This window comes from Chiloscyllium punctatum, chromosome 6 (assembly GCF_047496795.1).
Source record: "Chiloscyllium punctatum isolate Juve2018m chromosome 6, sChiPun1.3, whole genome shotgun sequence".
NCBI lineage: Eukaryota > Metazoa > Chordata > Chondrichthyes > Orectolobiformes > Hemiscylliidae > Chiloscyllium > Chiloscyllium punctatum.
Window position 1 is genome coordinate 9,045,391 of NC_092744.1, and position 25,691 is coordinate 9,071,081.

General features: G+C 42.8%; 1 protein-coding gene and 1 non-coding gene across 3 annotated transcripts in view; one reads left to right on the plus strand and one right to left on the minus strand.

Moving 5' to 3' along the window:
• Positions 1 to 6,848: 6,848 nt before the first annotated feature.
• Positions 6,849 to 25,691, minus strand: part of plod2 (procollagen-lysine, 2-oxoglutarate 5-dioxygenase 2) — a 171,348-nt gene continuing 152,505 nt past the window's right edge. For both annotated transcript variants that reach the window (XM_072572006.1, XM_072572007.1), the window contains 5 exons: positions 22,468 to 22,533; positions 20,406 to 20,510; positions 19,741 to 19,887; positions 17,221 to 17,346; positions 6,849 to 8,711 (listed from right to left, as the gene is read on the minus strand). In XM_072572006.1, the coding sequence (XP_072428107.1) occupies positions 8,556 to 8,711; positions 17,221 to 17,346; positions 19,741 to 19,887; positions 20,406 to 20,510; positions 22,468 to 22,533 (600 nt within the window). In that variant the 3' untranslated portion in view covers positions 6,849 to 8,555. The remainder of the gene's footprint in view (positions 8,712 to 17,220; positions 17,347 to 19,740; positions 19,888 to 20,405; positions 20,511 to 22,467; positions 22,534 to 25,691) is intronic.
• On the plus strand, positions 19,343 to 19,416 carry trnat-agu (transfer RNA threonine (anticodon AGU)). The gene has a single exon. It is a non-coding gene; the product is annotated as a tRNA-Thr (tRNA).

Sequence of the window (25,691 nt, forward strand, 5' to 3'; positions counted from 1 at the left end):
AGTCTTCCAGCACATCACCTGTGACTATCGATGATACAAATATCTCAGCAAGAGGCCCAGCAATCACTTCTCTAGCTTCCCACAGAGTTCTCGGGTACACCTGATCAGGTCCTGGGAATTTATCCAGCTTTATGCATTTTAAGATATCCAGCACTTCCTCCTCTGTAATCTGGACATTTTTCAAGATGTCACCATCTATTTCCCTACATTCTATATCTTCCATGTCCTTTACCACAGTAAATACTGATGCAAAATATTCATTTAGTATCTCCCCCATTTTCTGCTGCTCCACACAAAGGCTGCCTTGCTGATCTTTGAGGGACTGTATTTTCTCCCTAGTTACCCTTTTGTCCTTAATGTATTTGCAAAAACCCTTTGGATTTTCCTTAGTTCTATTTGCTAAAGCTATCTCATGTTCCCTTTTTGCCCTCCTGATTTCCCTCTTAAGTATACTCTTACTTCCTCTATAGTCTTCTAAGGATTCACTTGATCTATCCTGTCTATAATGACGAGAACGAGGGTAGGTCCGATCAAGGACAGTGGTGGGAGACTGTGTATTGAGTCGGAAGAGATAGGAGAGGTCTTGAACAAGTACTTCTCTTCAGTATTTACGAACGAGAGGGACCGTATTGTTGAAGAGGAGAGTGTGAAATGGACTGATAAGCTAGAAGAGATACCTGTTAGGAAGGAAGATGTGTTGGACATTTTGAACAACTTGAGGATAGACAAGTCCCCCGGGCCTGACGGGATATATCCTAGGATTATGTGGGAAGCAAGAGAGGAAATTGCAGTACCGTTGGCAATGATCTTCTCGTCTTCACTGGCAACTGGGGTGGTACCAGGGGACTGGAGAGTAGCGAATGTTGTGCCCCTGTTCAAAAAAGGGAATAGGGATAACCCCGGGAATTACAGGCCAGTTAGTCTTACTTCTGTGGTAGGCAAAGTAATGGAAAGGGTACTGAGGGATAGGATTTACGAGTATCTGGAAAGACACTGCTTGATTAGGGACAGCCATCACGGATTTGTGAAGGGTAGGTCTTGCCTTACAAGTCTTATTGAATTCTTCGAGGAGGTGACCAAGCATGTGGATGAGGGTAGAGCAGTGGATGTAGTGTACATGGATTTTAGTAAGGCATTTGATAAGGTTCCCCATGGTAGGCTTATGCGGAAAGTCAGGAGGCATGGGATCGAGGGAAATTTGGCCAATTGGATAGAAAACTGGCTAACCGGTCGAAGTCAGAGAGTGGTGGTAGATGGTAAATATTCAGCATGGAGTCCAGTTACAAGTGGAGTTCCGCAGGGATCAGTTCTGGGTCCTCTGCTGTTTGTAATTTTTATTAATGACTTAGATGAGGGAGTTGAAGGGTGGGTCAGTAAATTTGCAGATGATACAAAGATAGGTGGAGTTGTGGACAGTGAGGAGGGCTGTTGTCGGCTGCAGAGGGACTTAGATATGATGCAGAGCTGGGCTGAGGAGTGGCAGATGGAGTTCAACCCTGCCAAGTGTGAGTTTGTCCATTTTGGAAGAACAAATAAGAATGCGGAATACAGGGTTAATGGTAGGGTTCTTGGTCAGGTGGAGGAACAGAGGGATCTTGGGGTCTATGTACATAGATCTTTGAAGGTTGCCACTCAGGTGGATAGAGTTTGTAAGAAGGCCTATGGAGTATTATCGTTCATTAGCAGAGGGATTGAATTCAAGAGTCGTGAGGTGATGTTGTAGCTGTACAGGACTTTGGTTAGGCCACATTTGGAGTACTGTGTGCAGTTCTGGTCGCCTCACTTTAGGAAAGATGTGGAAGCTTTGGAGAGGGTGCAGAGAAGATTTACCAGGATGTTGCCTGGAATGGAGAGTAGGTCGTACGAGGATAGGTTGAGAGTTCTCGGCCTTTTCTCATTGGAACGGCGAAGGATGAGGGGTGACTTGATAGAGGTTTATAAGATGATCAGAGGAATAGATAGAGTAGACAGTCAGAAACTTTTTCCCCGGGTACAACAGAGTGTTACAAGGGGACATAAATTTAAGGTGAAGGGTGGAAGGTATAGGGGAGATGTCAGGGGTGGGTTCTTTACCCAGAGAGTGGTGGGGGCATGGGATGCGCTGCCCGAGGGAGTGGTAGAGTCAGATTCATTGGCGACCTTTAAGCGGCATTTGGATAGGTACATGGATGGGTGCTTAATCTAGGATAGAAGTTCGGCACAACATCGTGGGCCGAAGGGCCTGTTCTGTGCTGTATTGTTCTATGTTCTATGTTCTACCTTACATATGCTTCCTTCTTTTTCTTAACCAAACGCTCAAATTCTTTAGTCATCAGCATTCCCTATACCTACCAGCCTTTCCTTTCACCATGACAGGGATATACTTTCTCTGGATTCTCGTTATCTCATTTCTGAAGGCTTCCCATTTTCCAGCCGTCCCTTTACTTGCGAACATCTGCTCCCAATCAGCTTTCGAAAGTTCTTGCCTAATACCGTCAAAATTGGCCTTTCTCCGGTTTAGAACTTCAACATTTAGATCTGGTCTATCCTTTTCCATCACTATTTTAAATCTAATAGAATTCTGGTCGCTGGCCCCAAAGTACTCCCCCACTGACACCTCAGTCACCTGCCCTGCCTTATTTCCCAAGAGTAGGTCAAATTTTGCACCTTCTCTAGTAGGTACATCCACATACTGAACCAGAAAATTTTCTTGTATACACTTAAGAAATTCCTCTCCATCTAAGCCCTTAACACTATGGCAGTCCCAGTCTATGTTTGGAAAGTTAAAATCCCCTACCATAACCACCCTATTATTCTTACAGATGGCTGAGACCTCCTTACAAATTTGTTTCTCAATTTCCCTCTGACTATTAGGGGGTCTATAATACAATCCTAACAAGGCGATCATCCCTTTCTTATTTCTGAGTTCCACCCAAATAACTTCCCTGGATATATTTCCAGGAATATCCTCACTGAGCACAGCTGTAATGCTATCCATTATCAAAAATGCCACTCCCCCTCCTCTCTTGGCTCCCTTTCTATCCTTCCTGTAGCATTTGTATCCTGGAACATTAGGTTGCCAGTCTTGCCCATCCCTGAGCCACGTTTCTGTAATTGCTATGATATCCCAGTCCCATGTTCCTAACCATGCCCTGAGTTCTTCTGCCTTCCCTGTTAGGATCCTTGCATTGAAATAAATGTAGTTTATTAATCCTACCTTGTCCCTGCCTGCCCTGATTGTATGACTCGCTTCTGTCCTCAACTGTACCAGTCTCAGATTGATCTCTTTCCTCACTATCTCTCTGGGTCCCACCCCCACCTTACAAGTTTAAATCCTCCCGAGCAGCTCTAGCAAGTTTCCCTGCCAGTATATTATTCCCCTTCCAATTTAGGTGCAATCTGTCCTTCTTGTACAGGTCACTTCCAACTCAAAAGAGATTCCAATGATCCAAAAATGTGAATCCTTCTCCCATACACCAGCTCCTCAGCCATGCATTCATCTGCTCTATCCTCCTATTCCTGCCCTCACTAGCTCGTAGCACCGGGAGTAATCCAGATATTACTACTCTCGAGGACCTCCTTTTTAAATTCCTGCCTAAATCTCTGTAAGCTCCCTTCAGAATTTCAACCTTTTCCCTTCCTACGTCATTGGTTCCAATATGGACAATGACCTCTTGCTGGCCCCTCTCTCCCATGAGAACATTCTGCACCCTCTCTGAGACATCCTTGATCCTGGCATCAGAGAAGCAACACACCATTCTGATTTTTTGCTACTGGCCACAGAAATGTCTGTACCTCAGACTAGAGAGTCCCCTAACACAATCGATCTCTTGGAACCCAACGTTCCCCTCATTGCATTAGAGCCAGTCTCAATACCAGAAACTTGGCTGTTCCCCTGTGAGTCAATTACTGCCTACATTTTCCAAAACAGCATAATTGTTTGAAATGGGGATAGCGGCAGAAGACTCCTGCACTAGCTGCCTACCTCTCTTACCTTTCCTGAAGTTAACCCATCTATATAACTGTATGTGAGATATCCCCCCTTCCTATAACTGCCATCTATCCCATACAGTTGCTGTTGCAAATTCCTCATTGCTTCTAACTCTCTCTCCAACCAATTCATTTGATCTGATAGGACTCACAACCAAGAGCATTTATGGCAGATATAATCCTCGGTCACCTGTAAACTCTCCTTAAACTCCCACATCTGACAAGAAGCGCCTATCACTCTACTAAAGGCCATGTTTGCTCCTTCACAATCTACAGACCCAGAAAATAACACTATTATTCCTCTACAAACACTGGTCTAGGTTAAATTAATGGTTAAGGCTTATATTTTAATCAAGAGACATATCTCAAAAAATATATAATCAAGAAAGAACCATTCTACTCACTACTGTAGACTTTCTGTCAGCCACACTTAAAACAACGATCAACTTATCTGTTTCTGTGCTGTAACTTCACCCAAACAGTTCCTCCAAGATCAGTTGTGAATTTCACTATTTGCAATTTTCCCAGACGCACTTCAATATTCAGCGAATAATGAATTCAAACAGCAAAGGCAGTAACTGTACAGGATCACAGTGGTGTCAGTTTATTTCTCTCTCTCTCTCCTGCACTGTCCTCACCATGTGCTTCCTTTGTCTTCTTCTCCCTTTTAAAACTGCTGTTGTTTTGACTTTTTTCTCCAAAGTTCCATGACAATGCAACGGCATATAAAGCAGTAATTGCTGCTCTTGGAATTCGAGGAAATCATCTCCAGTGGCTAAAATACCTCAAAAAAGGAGCAGCTGTGACAGCCAGAAATTTTTCCCGTCCTCCATCTTGGATTACCCAGAATCCCTTTGTTGTTGGGCTGAAGGGCCTGTTTTCCATATTGTAGGAAATCTAATCTTTTGCTTTAGACTCATACTTGACACTTACTGGGTTTGGGTATCTTTTCGATGGAGGATGTACAAAAGATCCCGACATGCTGTTGAAGCAGAACAGGGGAGTTGTTCCTGGCATGCTGACCAATATTTGTCCCTCCAATTAACATCCCAAAAATGGTTCTGCACTTTGCTAGGAAGAATAAAGGCATAGACTATTTTCTAAATGGGGAAAAGTTTACGAAATCTGAGCAAGAAAGGGACTTGAGTGTCCTAGTTCAGGATTCTCTTGAGGTTAACATGCAGGTTCAGTTGGCAGTTAGGAAGATAATTGCAATGATATCATTTATTTCAAGAGAGCTAGAATACAAGAACAGAGATGTAATGCGGAAGCAGTCTAAGGTTCTGATCAGACCACAATTGGAATATTGTTTTGTTTTCCCTATTATTCATTCATGGAATGAGGGTGTCGCTGGCTAGGCAGCGATTTATTGCCCATCCCTAATTGCCCAGGGGGCAGTTAAGAGTCAACCACGTTGCTGTGGGTCTGGAGTCACACGTAGGTCAGGCCAAGTAAAGATGGTAGTTTCCTTCCCTAAAGGACATTAGATCGTTTTTTTACAGACAATGGATTCATGGTCATCATTAGATTCTTAATTCCAAACTTTTATTGAATTCAATTGCTATCTGCTGTGGTAGGATTTGAACCCAGGTCCTCATAATGGATCTCTGGATTAATAGTCTATAGATAATACCACTCATACCTAAGGCAACTTTGGAGGGGATTCACCGAAGATTTACAAGAATGATGTCAGGCAATGAAGACTTGTCATATGAGGAGAGGCGGAGAACTCTTGGTCCGTACTCTATGGAGTTTAGAAGGATGAGGGGGGACTCTAATTGAAACTTATAGAATACTGAGAGGCCTGGATAGAGTGGGACTGAAGATGCTTCCACTAATAGGAGAGACTAGGACCCGAGGGCACAGCCTCAGAGTGAAGGCATGTCCTATAGAACAGAGATGAGGAGGAATTTCTTCAACTGGGTTTCGGGGGGGGAGGGGTGGGGGGTATTCTGTGGAACTGACTCCCACAGAGGGCTGTAGAGGCCAAGTCATTGAGTGTCTTTAAGACAGAGACAGTTAGGTTCTTGATTAGTAAAAGAATCAAAAGTTACGGGGAAAAGGCAAGAGAATGGGGTTGTGAAACATGTCAACCATGATTGAATTATGGAACAGAATTGCAAGGCCAAATAGCCTAATTTGGCTTCTTTATCTAATGGTGTTAAGGATTACCTAGTTATTTTCACCTTGCTGCCTGTGGGAGTTGGCTGTGTGCAGATGGACAGTCAGGCTTCCTTAGTTGGCTGGACAGCTGGTTTGTGATGTAGAGTGATGTCATCAGCATGGGTTCAATTCCCGCACTGGCTGAGGTTACCATGAAGCCCTCTCCTTCTCAACCTTTCCCCTCACGCGAGGTGTGGTGACCCTTTGAGTAAACCACCTCCAGTTTCTTGTTACTTTCTAATGAGACAGCTGCTCTATTGTCCTCTGGCACCATGGCAACTTTACCGTTTATCACAGTGAATACATTCACAAAGTACCTAATGAGTATGAAAGTGTTTTGGAAAGATCAGGTGTAATAGAGGCATGATAGAAATACACTGTGCAGGGTTTCCTCAGCCTGCCCTGGAGAACCATAGACACTTCAATTAGGGTTAGTCTGAAATTCAATCCCAGAAATTAAATAACATTTTGTAAATCCATCACGTTTCTAATGTAACTTCTCCTTAACTAAGTTAATCAAATAGTTAAGGCTTCAATTTTAAAAAAAATAATGTATTCCCATGAATTAAAAGCATGATACTGACAACGTGCAAAATTTTCAATCTAATCACTCATTTTCTGTACCTTTTACAGCCTTCATTATATTTGGCAACAATAGGTGCACAAGCACTTTATGCTCAAATGGTTTCAATTCATCAACAAATAAACACCAAATATAATTTTCATATTATTTTTATTTTAATTTTAGAACACTTGGCAGAATAAGTTAACTTTGCCCTCCACAGGCAGGTTGTGCACAGTACACTGTACTGTGGCCACTGTTGTGTGTTTTTGTAGTTTCACTGAGGATACTTGGGCTGGTTAAGTATCACTGGTCTAACACTACGACAGAATATAAACTGCCCAGAGATTTAATTCTTCAAACAGCAACATTTGAGTTGTGTGCACAGTAAACAAGCAAGACCAAAGGAAATCCTTTGCACAATACATGGGGCACTGGACCATCTTCTACAAACAGCATTTCAGTTTGATGACATTAAACCCGCTGTGCAAAGTTTTTTTTGATTTCAAATAAAAAACAAAGTAGGTTTTGAGACGAGAAAGACAATTAAAGCAACTAAAATGAACTCGGGAAGCAGTTCATTTTCAGGCATTCATCTCTTCTGAGAGCGCATAGTCATTGTGAGCAACTTGCTCTACATAAGAGCAATCCTATGCAGATTGATATTTGATTTAGGTCAATCTGCTTCTCTGATCATGGCACTAAGGGACTGATCTATTACTCCTGAATAGCACATAGTTCCTGCTTTATAAGTAACTACTGAAAGCTTCACTCACTTGTTGCATTTCTCATGAACAAGTGTAGCTGTTTTTAACAGACTATATAAACTAGGGTGTAAAAGACAGAAAACACTCCAATTTGGTCTGTAAGCAGACTAACTGTATGCTTATCAGGAGGACTGTCCCCTGTACTTGTATAACATGAGGTAATACCACTCAGTATCACTGGGCTTCAAAAGGACTGAAGTGGTAACTATTCAATAGCGAAAGGCAGTTTCTTAATTGTCATGATGGAACATTTTTGCCTGCTATCTCTTCTCACTTCCTTTAAATCCAAAATACCTAGGCTAAACACGCTGGGGCTGTATTCCCTGGAGCGTCGGAGGCTGAGGGGTGACCTTATAGAGGTTAACAAAATTATGAGGGGCATGGATAGGGTAAATAGACAAAGTTTTTTCCCTGGGTTTGGGGAGTTCAGAACTAGAGGGCATAGGTTTAGGGTGAGAGGGGAAAGATATAAAACAGGGGCAACTTTTTCATGCAGAGGGTGGTACGGGTATGGAATGAGCTGCCAGAGGAAGTGGTGGAGGCTGGTACAAATGCAACATTTAAAAGGCATTTGAATGGGTATATGAATGGGTATATGAATAGGAAGCATTTAGAGGGATATGGGCTGGGTGCTGGCAGGTGGGACTAGATTGGGTTGGGATATCTGGTCAGCATGGACAGGTTGGATCGAAGGGTCTGTTTCCATGCCGTACGCCTCTAAGACTTATGACTCTATAAATCAATTAAGTTGAATAGAAATGTGATTTTTAAAAATGATACATTTTTCAATCGCAAGGAAAGTTCAGCATTTGTTTCTAATATTTTGGGGTAGAAATTCATCTCCACTGAAAGAGCGAAAATTAGCAATATTGGATCAGCAGCCTGTATTACTCAGGACATGAGATACTTAGCTCAACAGAACTCAATATCAGCCCCTGCATAGTGAGCTGCTAATCCAGTATCAGCCACTCTGCCTCACCGTCAGAGACAAATTTCTATCCCATTACATCATGGATTGAGGAATTGGGTGTTTAGGAACTCAAGCCTCTTAATCATATTTAGAGTGTTCTCGCAAATGCAAGGACATTAAAGGTCTATGGATCAACAAAAGACACGGCAATGTATCGCGTTCCATTTGTAGTTGGAAGCCCTTCGTGAAGATGAGTGAGTCTTCCCGGATGCATAAAACTCCAGCCTTTCCTGGGGGACTCGACAGCACAGTTATATCGATGGAATTTGCAACCTCCACCCTGGAATGAGAAAACAAATGTAAACTTTCTACATTTTTAAATACCTCAAATGTATTCCATTGCGCAGTGCTGATGACTGATTACCACCTGATCACATGTTGAATGTCACATATACACACACTCTCTCAAAGGCAAAACATGACATTCTTCAGGATGTCGGTTTGCTCGCTCAGCTGCAAGGTTCATTTCCAGATGGATCATTCCAGCTCAGTGAGTAAACCTACATCCAGAACCTCAACCTGAGCTACAAATCTTCGCAAAACTCGCTATGACATTCTTCAACTTCTTTGATCGTTTTACATTGGCAGCAAAATGTGATAATTTCTGCAGTGGATATAGTACATGAAATCTATTTCGGGGCGGCACGGTGGCTCAGTGGTTAGCACTGCTGCCTCACAGCACCAGGGACCTGGCTCGATTCCAGCCTCAGGCGACTGTCTGTGTGGAGTTTGCACGTTCTCCCTGTGTCTGTGTGGGTTTCCTCCGGGTGCTCTGGTTTCCTCCCACAATCCAAAGATATGCAGGTCAGGTGAATTGCCCATGGTAAACTGCTCATAGTATTCAGGGATGTGAAGGGTAGGGGCATTAGTAAGGGGTAAATGTAGAGTAATAGGGTAGGGGAAGGGGTTTGAATGGATTACTCTTTGGAGGGTTGGTGTGGACTTGTGGGGCCTGTTTCCACACTGAAGGGTTCTACAATCTATCCATCACAGAAATAAATCCTTAATGGTGAAGGATAACTATGAAGATCAACTTTGATCCTATTGCAGTCAAAACTAAACCAGAAACAAAACCAGAAATTACTGGAAAAGCACAGCAGCTCTGAGGAACGGTCACTGCACCCAAAACATTAACTCTAATTTCTCTCCACAGCTGCTGCCAGACCTGCTGAGCTCTTCTAGCAACTTCTGTTCTTGTTTCTGATTTACAGCATCCATAATTCTTTTGGTTTTCAAAACCAAACCAGGACGAAATGGGAATTAGAAGCTGGCCAATGATGGCGGATTGATTGATTTCTTGTTGTAACGTACCAACATACAGTGAAAAGTGTGGTTTCACACACTCTACAGACAGATTGCACTATACAAAGTGCTCCAGGGTGGCAGAACAGAGTGCAGAATGCAGTATTACAGCCGCAGAGAGAGAGACAGAGAGACAGAGAGAAAGAGATTGAGAGATCAACATTAACATTTAAGAGGTCTGCTCAAAACTCTTGAGTTTTTTGTTTTATGCTGTTTTTTGTAGCAAGATACATTATTAAAACCTTGGGTTGTCCGGTGGCTCAGAGGTTAGCACTGCTATCTCACAGCGCCAGGGACCTGGGTTTGATTCCACCCTCAGACGACTGTCTGTGTGGAGTTTGCACATTCTCCCTGTGTCAGCGTGGTTTTCCTCCGGGTGCTCCGGTTTCCTTCCACAATCCAAAGATGTGCAGGTTAGGTGGATTGGTCATGCTAAATTGCCCGTAGTGTTCAGGGATGTATAGGTTATGTGGATTAGCCATGGGAAATGCAGCGTTACAGAGTCTGTGTGGAATGTCCTTCGGTGTGTGAACTTGATGGCTTTTGATTCTAACACCTAAGTTATGATTGTTTTGGATCATTAGTGATGTTGGACAAGTGTTTATTGACCACTCTACTCATGGCAAAAAAAAGTATCTTCCTATCCACCTTGTCTATGCCCCTCATAATAGGTACCACCTCGAGGAGGTACCTTCGCGATGTTTGCTGTTCTGAGGAAAACAATCCCAGCCTAACCTTCCCTTATAGCTCTCGCCGTCATGCTCAATCTCAGCTGTATCTTCTCCAACATAATTGCATCCTTCCAGAACTTTGCTCAGTTCTCCATTGTGGCCTAACCAACGTTTTACACAGTTCCTGCATAATTTCTCTACTCGGACGTTCTGCACCTCAGCTAATAAAAGCAAGTATCCAATAAGCCTCCTGAACCACCTTATCTATCTGCCCAGCTGCCTCAAGGATCTCTACATACGCAAAGCAAGATCCCTCCGATTTTCAGAACTTTCCAGGGTCCAGTTGTTCATTAATCCCCTGACCTTGTTCACCTTCAATAAGTGCATTACCTCATACATTTCTGCGTTGAATACCAATTGGCAGTGATTTGCCCACTTGCCCTGTCAGTTGATGTCATAGAGTTTAGAGTCAGAGTTTCTAACATCACAAAAAGAGACTCTTTGGCTCATCATGTCTGTTTATCCTATCAATAACCTATCACAATCCCAGCTACCTTCCCTCCAGCCCCACCCCCTCCCATTTATCTCTCAGCCCCCTTGGGCCACCCCCCTCATTCCTGATGAAGAGTTCATGCTCGAAACGTTGATTTCCTGCTCCTTGGATGCTGCCTGACCTGCTGTGCTTTTCCAGCACCACTCTGATCATCAACATCGATTTCACCAGTTTCCAAATCTCCCCTTCCCCCACCTCATCCCAGACCCAACCCTCCAACTCAGCAACGCCCTCTTGAACTGTCCTACCTGTCCACCTTCCTTCCCACCTATCCACTCCACCCTCCCCACCGACCTATCACTTTCACGCCCACCAGCTACCTTCTCCCCAAGGCCCACCTCCTATTTATCTCTGAGCCCCTTTACCCCTCCACATTCCTAATGAACGGCCTATGCCCGAAACGTGAACTCTCCTGCACCTCAGATCCTGCCTGACCGGCTGTACTTTTCCAGCACCACACCTTTGACTCTGACTCTCCAGCATCTGCAGTCCTCACTTTGTCCTAGTCGCAGAATTGCTCTAGTCCAGGCAGCATCACGGTGAATGTCTTCTCATCATCTAGTGTAATCACATTCTTCCTATCATTTGGTGACTAGAACTGTAGTACCTCATCAATATTCCCAATTGCCACCTCAAAAATAAAACTGATCAAATTTATCAAACATAACTTTCCCTTAAAAAATAGAGTCATAGAGAAGTACGGCACGGAACCAGACCCTTCGGTCCAACTCATCCATGCTGACCAGATATCCTAACCTAATCTAGTCCCATTTGCCAGCACTTGGCCCATATCCATCTAAATCCATGTATCCATCCAGATGCCTTTTAAGTGCTGTCATTGTACCAGCCTCTACCACGTCCCCCGGCAACTCATTCATTCCATTCACGCACCACCCTCTGCATGAAAACGTTGCCCATTAGGTCCTTTTTATATCTTTCCCCTCCCACCCTAAACCTATGCCCTTCAGTTCGGGACTCCCCCACCCCAGGGAAAAGACTTGGTCTATTTACCCTATCCATAAGGCCATCCCAGCCTCCGACCCTCCAGGGAAAACAGCCCCAGCCTGTTCAACCTTTCCCTATAGCTCAAATCCTCCAACCCTGGCAACATCCTTGTAAACCTTTTCTGAACCCTTTCAAGTTTCACAACATTCTTCCAATAGAAAGGAGACCAGAATTGCATGTAATATTCCAAAAATACCTAGGAGAAAGTGAGGACTGCAGATGCTGGAGATCAGTTGAGAGTGTGATACTGGAAAAGCACAGCAGGTCAGACAGCATCCAAGGAGCAGGAGAATCGACATTTCAAGCATAAGATCTTCATCAAGACATCGACTCTCCTGCTCCTCAGATGCTGCCTGACCAGCAGTGCTTTTCCAGCACCACACTCGCAACTCTAATCTCCATCATCTGCAGTCCTCACCTTCACTTAGTAACTAATGGCACAGGTTTTGCATTATGAATTGGCTAGTAAGGAAAATACGCTCATAATAACTATGTCAGGTAATATGGTCTTGTTTTACACTCTGTTTCTTTTGCTTTCTCTTAACATTCACTTGCACCTGTGTTTTTGTTTTTGCCACTGTTTACCTATTATTTACTATCTATGCTACTTAACTCTGTGATCTGTCTGTATTGCTCGCAAGACAAAGCTTTTCACTGTGACTCGGTACACGTGACAATAAATTCAATTCAATTCAACATAAAAAATATGATCTTCAAGCCATATGATGCTGTCAGACCATCTAACTCTGTCCCCTGTTCCTGCTTTCTGCCCATACCCTTTGATCCCTTTAGCCTGAAAAATTACGTCTAAATCCTTCCGGAAATCATTCAATGTTTTGGCCTCAATTGCTTTTTGCGGCAGAGAATTCCACAGGGTCCCCAATCTCTGGATGAAGACATTTCTCTTCAGCTCAGTTCAAAATGCCTTGTGTCATATTCTTAGAGGGTGACCCCTGGTTCTGGAAAAACTGATTTTGCAAAGACTGAAGAGAAACCAGGCCTTAAAAACACAATGTCCAGTTCACATTACACAGTGGGGTGAGGTTGCTATTATTTCACCTTCTTGACTATGCTGCTGTAGAACTAAATGTTTGGCACCAGGCTAGTACAGTCACATAGAATGTTCAGATGTCCTTCAGTAGTGATCACAATCACACCATCTGAAAGAATGTCTGAGGCAGATTTGAAACTTGCAATAATGCAAGTGATATCACTGAAAATAGGATTATAAATCAGATTGTGTCAGGTATCACCCCACATGGTAGGTCCTCTGTCGGAATGGAGACAGAGCTAAAATCTCTCTCAAATAGCAATGTGAAATGAGGCGAGTCTGATTGACTATAACCAGATTTTACAATAATGATGATGCATATCTCATTAAGGGGTTCAGCTCGGTTACTTTAATGTGAGCTGTCATCTGGGACCATGGATGGTGCAGGGAAAAGTCAAATCAAAACAACAGACAAGATGAAAAATCTTTCTAACCATGCAGTAACAAGTCTTATAATGAAATTTAATCAAGACATTTGGACCATGACTGGATTTGATAATGCATTGACACAATAAACCTGAATATGTTTTTCCTTAAAGTGAGGCCTTCGTTTTGACAACAGCAAAAGATTGTTGGGGATCAGAATTTAAAAAAAAAACACTGGAAAAATTCAGCTGGTGCAAGTTTTGACTTGATTTATTATTGTCAAATGTACCAAGGTAAAGTGAAAAGTGCTGTCTTACATGCTTTACTTATTTATTAATTCATTTATTTATGTTATTTCCCCTGCGGCATTTTGCAAACTCAACACTTGACAATGATCGAATGATTAGCTGTCATTGTTTTCCCCCTCACTTTCCAACCACCCTCCCCCCCACCCACCCCATCCCCATCTCTTCCCACCCTCCTCTCCCTTTACAGGCTGCGCCTTCTGGAGCCAGTAGATTGGAAAATCCACCCAAGAGGAGCACTGAGCACCCCTGCTCAATTCACCAGCACAACCCTAATAGGGAAAAGACACCATCGTTTTAATCCAGTTTCTTCCTGCTTTCAAAGTTCTGTCTTCAAGTACACGCATCTCTTATCTCCCTCAACTGGTGCCCACAGTCTGTGACACACGCCAAGTGAAAGGCCTTAAAAGGTTAATGTCAGTATAATGTTGTCAAATTATAACATTTCCTTTCTCAGGAAATTTTGCTTTTTACTTAACCAGCGTGTTCTGAATTATCCTTGAGGCAGCCCCTCGATTGTGAGCATATTCTGTTCTGGAGCGCATTCTCAGGGTGATTTAGACTCAAATTGGAACATAATGCAGGACAATGTAGCTGTTCCTAAGTAAACAAAACACTTGGATATTTCAGGTCTTAACAAACAGACCTTCAACCAATCCATACCAAACATAATCCCAAACTAAATTAATCTCACCTGTTGTGGTTCTGTTCGCCGAGCTGGGAATTTGTCTTGCAAACGTTTCGTCCCCTGTCTAGGTGACATCCTCAGTGCTTGGGAGCCTCCTGTGAAGCGCTTCTGTGATCTTTCCTCCGGCATTTATAGTGGCCTGTCTCTGCCGCTTCCGGTTGTCAGTTCGAGCTGTCAACAAACACATTGACCTGGACCCAATATACCGGCCACTACAGCGGACAGCTCGAACTGACAACCGGAAGCGGCAGAGACAGGCCACTCTAAATGCCGAAGGAAACAGCACAGAAGCGCTTCACAGGAGGCTCCCAAGCACTGAGGATGTCACCTAGACAGGGGACGAAATGTTTGCAAGACAAATTCCCAGCTTGGCGAAGAGAACCACAACAACGAGCACCCGAGCTACAAATCTTCTCCCAAACTTTAATCTCACCTGCTTGCTCCTGGCCCATATCCCTCTAAATCTTTCCTATTCATGTGTCTATCAAAAAGTCTTTTAAATGCTGTAATTAAATGCTGCACCACTTCCTCATGAACTTCATTCCACACACAAACCACCCGCCGTGTAAAAACAAAATTCCTCTCAAGTCTTTTTAAAATCTCTCTCCTCTAACCTTAAAACCGTGCCCCTAGTCTTGAGATCCCCCATCCTAGGGGGAAGACAACTATAATGACTCTGCTCATACCTCTCATGATTTTATAAACCTCCATAAGGTCACCTCTCAACCTCCTACGCTCCAGTGAAAAACATCCCAGCCTTTCTTTATAACTCACACCTTTCACACCTGGCAACATCCTGGTAAATGCCTGCTGAACCCTCTCCAGCTTAATAATATCCTTCTTCCATGTTATTATTTGGCCAGCAGATTCCACACAAGGAACACAAAGGTAGGTGTTAGCATTGCCTATGGTTGCAAGCAGCATAAAATAGCTGAAAATGGTTCACAGTTTGACATAAAATAGCTGGGGACCATTTTTAGCTGACAACAGCAGCTTCTATAGCCTAGTGCTTCTTGGCAAACTATAAGCAAGAGCAATTATAGCATTTCATAAAAGGAGTGCATGCAAGGTAACAAGATTAAGATAGCCCTCAAGGGTCTTGTGAACTACATTCAAAAGAATCCTGTTTAAATCAGAAGTCAAAATGCAGCAGCTGCTTCTTTCCAGATAATTTGATGAGGAACGGCCTTGAGAAAAGCTGATGGAAGCCTCCATACCAGGCTGTTACTGAAAGGAAGGGTCTGTCCCATCTCAATTCAGAGACCCAGGTAATCACAGCCACAGGTTGGACATACAAAATGCACCTTTAAATAAACAGGCTTTAAGGGACTTGACTGTATTCCTATGGATGTTCAGTCTAAGACAAATAGTAGGAAACCCCCTTGCAATTAACAGGGGAGTACTGAATAACTGGGACAGGAATGTGGTTGACTAGGATGTATTGTGAAGGCCCAGGGACAGGTGATAAAGGGATCTGGTAAACATCACAAGATCATGGGAGATCTGAGCTGTCCATGAACTGATCATGTAGTCACATGATTAATCTGATTGGATGTGTATGGAACCAATTAAGAACATGATTGATTTGCAACAGCTAAGGTGGGTTGAAACCAACTGTATAAAATGGTGCACATTTCCCCTTGTTCAGGGGCAAGTCCATGGACAGTCCAGAGGCGCTCTCTCTTCCCTGGTGTAAAACAAGAAACTCTTTGATGCTGGAATTGGACCTGGGCGTCCTGTGACTCATGTCGGCATTCCGCCCCACAATGGGCTAGTGTCAGAATGAAAACGTGTTCTGAAGAAGAATCATTTTTCTACATACATATGTCAATCATGGGATATGGGTTATCAGCATTTATTACCCATTCCCAATTGCCCAGAAAGCAGTTAAGAGTCAACCACATTGCTCTAGGCCATAAGTCACATGTAGGCTAGGCCAAGTAAGGACATTAATAAACCAGATAGGTTTTCCCCACAGTTGGGAAACAGTTTCATAGTCATCAGTAGACCCTCAAGTCTAATTTTTTATTGAATTCAAATACCATCTGCCATAGTGGGATTTGGACCTGGATTAACAGGCCAAATAAAACTAGGCCAGCACCTCCTCGACAAGCGCACACTGTCCTAAAGGTTAGGGCCTCTGGAAATTAAGATGGCAGGGAGTTGGTGTATGTTCTGGGGGATGGGGAGAAGTGGGGGAAGGAGGAGGGGGGGGGGCTAAGTGATGAGGAAGATGGTGGGCAATAACCGAGGTAGAGGAGACATGAATGAAAGAGGAACCCCAGGGCTAACAAATGTTACAACTCACAGAGTTCCCAGATCTCTTTCAAGGAGAAACAGAATAATCAGTTAAAAACCTGAATGCACTTCCTCCTCTGGCTATTTTCTTGTGAGTAAAAAGTAAAATCTTAAATGTATTTACAAGGAAGGACACAACTGAAGGTGAAATTGAGAAGACACTGACATTTATTCTTGATTCTGTAACAGGGTGAGGTCGTCACTGGCCGGGCCAGCATTTATTGCTTATTCCTAATTGCCCAGAGGAGGGTTGAGAGTCAACCACATTGTTGAGGGCCTGAAGTCACATGTAGGCCAGACCAGGTAAGGATGGAAGTTTCCTTCCCTAAAGGACATTAGTGAACCAGGTGGGTTTCACAGACAAAATTGGCAATGGATTCATAGTAGTCATTAGATTCTTAATTCCAGATAGTTACTGAATTCAAATTCCATATTCTGCCATGGTGGGATTTGAACCTGGGTATCTGGATTAACAGTCCTATGATAATACCACTAGGCCACCGCCTCTCCAAAACAGAACAAAGTAATACAAGGGACATGTACAACCCACCTGATAGTCTATTCCTTTATTATTTAAGGCGATGTTTATAGTGAACGTGGAGGAATCATGGTGAGGCCTTAGATAAGCCTGTCTCTCTGGTGTATACTTTACAACAAAGTTCAGCATGGCAAAGCCCTGCAACAAAAATAAACCAGCAATATTGAAATCATGTTTGGGATGCTGTGGTGGTGTTGGTGTACTCATCGACTACACATTAATAACCTTCATCTTGCTCATTAATATGAAAATACATTTGAAAAAGGCTATCAAAACCCAGACATTAATGCATTAAATATTAAGAACGCAGTCTAGATTGTCTGATGACCGAAACATTCAACATCACTTGTAATTTCAAAAAGTTACTTCAGAAACAAACTAATATCAACTAAAATCTCAGAATTGTTTTGAGGTGCGAGGCAGCCATTCAGCTCATTAGTGCCAGGACCAACTTGTTAAATAAGCATCATTACAGAGTGTCAATCTCAGGGTCATTATTGATCCAGTAACTGGAGCAGATTAGCAAAGTTGTAAGAGAAGGAATAGTTTTTTTGAGGAGTGGGATCACCCAGTGTGATGACACTGTGGCTTGAAGAGGTTTGTTTTTTCTCCCTGTTTTTTTTTGACTGAAGGAGATTGGAGGAAAGGCAATGAGTAGTCTATGAGAAGATAAACAACTTGTAAAGCCTTGGAGATTTTTTTTTAAAAAGCTCAACAATAGAACCAGCCTGAGTGAGTGTGGTCAAGCTCTCACAGATTGGGGTGGCATGGTGGCTCAGTGGTTAGCAATGCAGCCTCACAGCGCCAGGGACCCAGGTTGGATCCTTGCCACGGGGGATTGTCTGTGTGGAGTTTGCACCATTCGCCACATGTGTGCGCAGGTTTCCTCCGTGTGCTTCGGTTTCCTCCCGCAATCCAAAGATATGCGGGTCAGGTGAATTGGCCATGCTAAATTGCCTATAATGTTAGGTGCATTAGTCAGGGGTAAATATAGGGTACAGGAATGGGTCTGGGTGGGTTACTCTTCGGAGGGTCAGTGTGGACTTGTTGGGTCAAAAGGCCTGTATCCATACTGTAGGGAATCTAATGTAATCATGGATTTTTGGTTAGCTTTCAGCAGTTACTGTTGGGGTCTTGAAGAAGTGGAAGACTTTCACCCCCCCCCCCCTTCCCCGGCTCTTGGTTACAGCCAAAAGCTGCGAGTTTTCTTCCTGGGCTGTTGGATTCAACGTGAGACAAAATCTGTTTTCTGAATTTGCCTTTTGCCAAGGGGTTTGTTTATGAGATGTTACTATACTGGAACAGTATAGTTATTAATTATTGTTATAATTAGCAATAGTTACTGTATCCATTATTCAGTTTAGTTTTCCAATAGAGTGAAATTATTTTAAGTTCTTCTTTCTTTTGTGGTATAATACCTACAGTATTTAAATAAATTGACTGTTGCTTAACATCAAGGAGTTTGACCCGTCACATTGCATCTGAGACATTTTACATTTACCTTTAAAATAAAGATAAAGTTAGGATGGAGGCTACCTTCTGAAAATATTTTGAGGGGATCTGGTGTGGTCCATAATACCAGGTATGATCAACACCTTTAAATACCACTGAACAAACAATGACATTTCTGTGATTTTTGGAAATCAAATTTGGATTGTGATCAGTTAGTGCAGATTCCCCTGCTCCAGCATGTTAAGCTCTGATGGGATTTCTGAATGAGCATTAAAGCTGCCAGATTTGACTTATCATTTGGAATGACAAAACATCACCAGTCAAGAGTGACTCAAGTTATATATCATGTCAAACATGAATTAATACCTGACTAAATGGTAGGAAGTTGGTAAGAAATCACATTGAAGAACATGTACAAACCCAAGAGAACATTTTATTTCAATCACCTCAGCTCAAGAGTTCATTGCGTGACAGGAAGGCTAAAGTGGCAAGATTTCCATTATGCTTAGTGCAACTGATGAGCAACTTAGGGAAGCATGGTGGCTCAGTGATTAGCACTGCTGCCTCACAGCACCAGGGTCTCAGGCGACTGTCTGTGAGGAGTTTGCACAGTCTCCCCGTGTCTGTGTGGCTTTCCTCCGGTTTCCTCCCAAAATCCAAAGACGTGGAGGTCGGGTGAATTGGCGCCATGGCTTAGATGGTTAAAGTGCCTGTCTAGTAAACAGGAGATCCTGGGTTCGAATCCCAGTGGTGCCTGCTTGCTGTGTCAAAAGTGCGCACTTGCATCTTCCTACCAGAGTTGTGTTGCTGGTCAAACAGCTCAATGTTCTGTTGCAGCCTGTTATGATTTGGCGATCCTGATCTCATTCCAGCAGTCACTGTTCATTCATGCTAAATTGCCCACTAGTGTTAGTGTTAGGAGGGAAATGGTTCTGGGTGGGTTACTCTTCGGAGGGTCAGTGTGGACTGGTTGGGCCGAAGGGCCTGTTTCCACACTGTAGGGAATCTAATCTAAAAGACGGGACATGGGATTTTATTTTTATCTTTCAACATTAAAAACTAGAACAAGACGGGTCATACCTTGGTGTGATAGCCAGAGAAAAGTTTGAGTGCCACTGGTGCAATATACTCCCGAATGAAGTGGAGCCACACCTGATCCAGTCCAACCTGGGTCATGTGAATGTCATCAGTAGGAACATTCTCATATCCACCAACAAGACGCTTATCCTAAGATAGAACAGATGGGTTACTGGGCTGGCATCTTCTAGATTCACACAAGCTAAAAGAGCAGTTGCAGAAGTTAACACACTATGGTCTAGCGTTCCTGACCAACTTTAGAGTTAAAAATCCTTGGTTTTTGTGACTGTATCAATCTGCACTTTACAGGAGTCTATACTCAAACAAAATTTGGCCCCCAGTCAAATGAAATGATATTGTGAACAAAAGCAAAAGCTAGGCTTCAAGATGGAGAGAGATGCAGAGTAACAAAAGAACTTTGTAGGCGAAATCTCTATGCAGTGTTCACGTGAATTAGTGACTGTACTGTAATGTGAGCAAGATTCAAAGAGGTAGCAAATGAGGAAAAGGTAAAACATTGAAAACGTCTTTAAAATGCAGTTGTTAGAGACTAGAAGCAAAACTTGTCTACTCCGATACGAGGGTCACAAAACATATAAACAAAGTAAGACTGAGAGAGGAGAAAGTGTCAGATCATGGAACTAAGGCATAAAAATCCAAGATTTCACCTCATTTTTCCCACCAGACCAAACGCCATAGTTTTCCACTTCCGCCACGAGTTCATCACACGTTGTCTCCGAAAATATCGGGAACCAGAAGACATCTGGGCATGGCTACCAGGCACAAAAGAAGAAACAAAGTCTGTATTAAATCGCTGCAGTTGTATTTCTCACTGTATGGAGAAAGCTAAAAATTTTAAGGAACTGATCAAAATTACATGGGATTTGAAATCAATTACTTTATAATCAGACTTTCAAGAGGAGATGGGGGTGGAACATGATTGAGATGTATACAATGACGAGGGGCTTGGGGTAAGGTAGACAGGAAGAAACATTTACCCTTGGTGGAGGACCCAATAGTTCAAGGGTCATAGATTTAAGGTAAGGAGCAAGAAGTTTAGAGAAGATGTGAGAATAAACATTTTCATCCAGAGGGTGGGGGGAATCTGGAACTTGCTGCCTGTTAGGTTGGGAGAGGCAGAAATCCTCACCAAATTTAGAAAGTATTTACTTGTCCATTTGCGATGACAATGACATACAATGATGTGGAGGTGCCAGTGCTGGACTGGGGTGGACAAGGTCAGAAGTCACATGACACCAGGTTCTAATCCAATAGGTATATTTGAAATCACAAGCCTTCGGAGCACTGCTCCTTCATCAGATGAAGGCTGAAAAAGGAGCATCGCTCCGAAAGCTTGTGACTTCAAATAAACCGGTTGGACTATAACCTGGTGTCATGTGACTTCTGATAATGACATACAAGGTTAAGGGCCAAGTGCTGGAAAAAGGGATTAGAACAGTTAGGTGGCTATTTTTGACTGACACAGACTCAATGGACCAAATGCTGTTGATTTCTGTGATTCTATGAGAATGAATTACTAACTAAGCTTACTGTTGGCCTTGCTGTTTACACACTGCTGTAATATTTGGAGGTTATTCTAAAACAGTTTCAGTTTCCTTACTGAAATCCTGATGAGGGTTGGAAGCATATGAGACAACTTGGGCAATGGTAAGATAATAGAAAGGACAGTGTTATGTCATTTTAAGATCTATGGCATTGTGGGGCAGACACAGAAATCACAAGTTCATCTGTCTAATAAATACAGGTTTTATTCTTGCCTCTTCCCAAGCCATCCGACACCACCCCCTAATCATGGACATTTCCCTTTACTGAATATTTAACTGATACTATAAATTAGCACCAGCTATGCTACAGGGTTATAGTGAACATCAATGGATTTGTGAGGTGGAATGTTTCATTTCGGTTGTCCTGCTACCTTTTGGAAACATGGATAATGAGACTGTGCGTCCAAAACCTCTTGGATTACGCAGTGTACGGGATTTTAAACCACGCAATCCAGCCATGCATCAGGAGCACTGTGGTGTTCAATCCTAGCCATAAGATTTTAATTGCAGCACGAGATTTATCTTTTAACTTTATTTCTTTATCTTCCTAACTTATACTATGAAGAACTATAATGTAGAACTTCTAGCTTTTCTCTTTATTTCTCTGTGTTTGTACCTAATCTATTTCAGTCAATAAGGTTTGTACTTAGGTAGACGGTATCATGTGTGATGACATTGTGCATATTATACTGTATTCCTGCATTTTGTACTTGAGTACATGTGACAATAAAATCGAATTGTAACAATGGATATGAGACACTAAGCCATGAGAAGTGATTCACAGGAATGTTTAGATAACAGGGTTAGAATTTATGAAGAGTTGAGCATCACAATGGAAAACATTTATAAAGGTAAAGTCGACACCGAACAGCACGACTGCTCTCTCATAAGACAGAGACAGACAGATAACTGATGATGTTTTAACGTAAGGGTCCAGCCTACTGAGCTGACTGACCCCCTTGGAAAACCTTTATAGTGTGCTCTGTAGATAAAAAGATGGGTTGTGCACGTGCCTGTAATATTTTGTATGCTGCTGGGAGGACCATGTGCTTCAGAGATAATTACAACAGCAGCTACTGAAACAGTTCTCGATGATTATCTGTAAGGACTAGCAAATAAATGAGTGGACAAGTGCTTTGATTACTCTCAGCAAACCACTACATACCTCTTCAACCACATTCCCCGTGAATATTTCTGTGTAGCTTGGATGAATGTATTTATCCCTCCAATCCTGCAAAACATAAAACTGTGATAAGTCTGGAGGTTACAGTAAAAGATGAAGCTTTGAAGAGGCAGAGTTACACAGCAGACAAAATGAGTGTGTATCTGCAAAGTGGCACCAATACGCTTTAAGTTCAGTCAGACCTGCCATGCAACACAGTTTATTATACAGGCAGGTGATCTGGATCACAGTATTGGTACAGTGCAGAAGGCCATTCAGCCCATGGAACCAGTACTGGATCTGCCTTTCACCCATATCCCTATACACCAAATAACCATCTAATGCCCTCTTGAATGCCGCTATTGAACCTGTCGCCACACATTTCCAGGCAGTAGAAATAATTATTCACCGTGTCAAAAAGAATTTTCTCACTTCATCCTTGCTTCATTTGCAATTAATTTAACTTTATACCCTCCTGTTCCTTATACAAGTGGGGACAATTTCTCCACATCTACTCTAACCAGCCCGCTCCTGACTCGAAAACCCAACCTGCTCGCAGCTTTGCCAATCATGCCCAGGTACCAAGAATGAAGGAAACCATATCTTGGGTGGAGCGATTAACTTGGGACTTGGGTGGTACTAGTTTTCTTTGCGGGCATGAAGTATCTATGCTCTCCCTCTACACCACCACACCCTCCCAAAATAAGAATGAGAAACAGTTCTTTCATTCTAACTTCTTTTGGACTTGACCCCAAAGCGTCGGAAGCTGAAGGGTGACCTTACAGAGGTTTATAAAATCATACGGGCATATAAGTCCTTTCCCCAGGGTGGGGGAGTCCAAAACTAGAGGGCATAGGTTGAAAGTGAGAGGGGAAAGATTTAAAAGGGACCTAAAGGGCAACTGTTTCATGCAGAGGGTGGTAAGTGTATGGAATGAGCTGCCAGAAGAAGTGGTGGAGGCTGGTACAATTGCAACATTTAAAAGGCATGTGGATGGGTATTTGAATAGGAAGGGTTTGGAAGGATATGGGCTGGGTGCTGGCAGGTGGGATTAGATTGGGTTGGGATATCTGGTCGGCATGGACGGGTATTTGGGGTGGGCATATGAAAAGGAAGGGTTGAGAGAGATATGGACCAAATGCTTGCAAATAAGACTAGATTGATTTTGGATATCTGGTTGGCATGAACACGTTGGAGTCCATGTTTCTGGTTCTGTGCTGTCCAGACTTCTGTGGAGTCCAAAGAGTCTGTTTCTGTGCTGTACATCTCAATGGCTCATGTCTGCAGGGATTTCACAGCACCTTTCTTGCCCACATTTACAATCTGAACTCAATTATAACACCTGGATACCCCATGTGCATTACAAACATTGTTTGGAAGCCTGTGGTTCAGTAGTAGAGCCACTACCTCTGGGCTGGAAGTTCCAAATCCCACCTGTCACAGAGGTGTGTCTGACATGTCCAGCAGTTTGATTTAAGAAAAAAAGAGAGAAAGTAGGATCCAGTCCCTGCTTAGGAAACACATCAGAAACCTCGAGAATAGGAGCAGGAATAGGCCATTCAGCCCTTCAAGCCTGCTTCACCATTCAATATGATCAGGTGGACTGCAGCAGTTCAAGACAGCAAGCTCACCAACACCGACTCAAGGGCAACTAGGGATGCACAATAAATGACGCCCCACCCACATTCCACAAAAGATTTTTTAAAAATGGTTGATCATTGAACTCCACGCCTCTTTCTGCTTCCCCATTCCCTTTAATCGCTTTAACTCCAAAAGGTATACCTAACTCTTTCCTGAAAGCAATTAATGTTTTGGCCTCAACGGCTTTTAATGGCAGAGAGTTCCACTGGCTCACCACTCTCTGGGTGAACATTATGTGGAGGAGCTGGTGTTGGACTGGGATGGACAAAGTTAAAAATCACACAACACCAGGTTATAGTCCAAGAGGTTTAATTGGAAGTACACTACTAGCTTTTGGAGCGCCGCTCCTTCATTAGGTAACTAGTGGGGCAGGATCATAAGACACAGAATTTATAGCAAAAGCAATCTAGGTTTGTTCAACATATCATTTTAATTGCATGAGACTGTGATCTTTTGCTAAAAATTCTGCCTCTCTGATGAAGGAGCAGCGCTCTGAAAGCTAGTACATCCAAATAAATCTATTGGACTATAACCTGGTGTTGTGTGATTTTTATCTATGGGTGAAGACTTTTCTCCCCATCTCAATCCTTAGAATTTGACCCCTGAATATTGATGCCCTGTTCATTGGGAATATCCTCCCTGCATTTACCTTGTCTCGTACTCTTAGGATTTGACAGATTTCCATGAGATCCCTCCTCATTCTTTGAGACTCACAGATGATTCTGGTTGAGGAGAAAGTGTCATCTGGGTGTCTCCAGGACACAGACATTTGAATTATTCACATTCCACAATACTCCATGTGAGGTGGATAAGGTACCCATAGCGTCAAATGCAATTAATGTTTCCCTATTGATATGCACTACACTTCCAGGTATATAAATGCAAGTCAATGTTTTGCATTAGAAACATATTTCCCAAAGGATTCAATATCGGTCTCAAAACATGCATGCAAATAAAATATAATGTGTGGCTTGAAACTAGAGTATTTTAAAATGAATTGCTTCTCACAATTTTACAATTTTTCTCTCCCAGCAAGACCCCATAGGGCAGCGAATTAATTGGTTGCGGATCCCACAAATTTTAACATTACAGCTTCTTATCTGGTCTTCCCATTCTCTCATTATTAAGACATCTTTCCTCTCTGTTCTGCACTCCCTCAAAGGCTGATTAAATGCAGTGCATCAAACCAAGACTGTTTCTATTAAAAAGTGATTACTGTAAATTACAACCAGTACCACACAAAAAAAAAGAGAAATAAAGAAATATTTTCCTAAAATGAAGGGCAAGTTCATGACATGTACAAGTTATAATCGAAATAAACCACTTCACACATTTTTCTCACGTTGCCCTCTGCATGTTTTGCACATTACTTTAAATCTATTCCCTCTTGTTCTTTTTTAGCAGCAGGAACAGCTTCTTCCTATCTATTCTATCCATCCCACTCATGATTTTGAACGTTTCTGTCAAATCTCCTCTCAGTCTCCTCTCTCCAAGGAGCGGCACGGTGGCACAGTGGTTAGCACTGCTGCCTCGCAGCGCCGGAGACCCGGGTTCAATTCCTGCCTCAGGCGACTGACTGTGTGGAG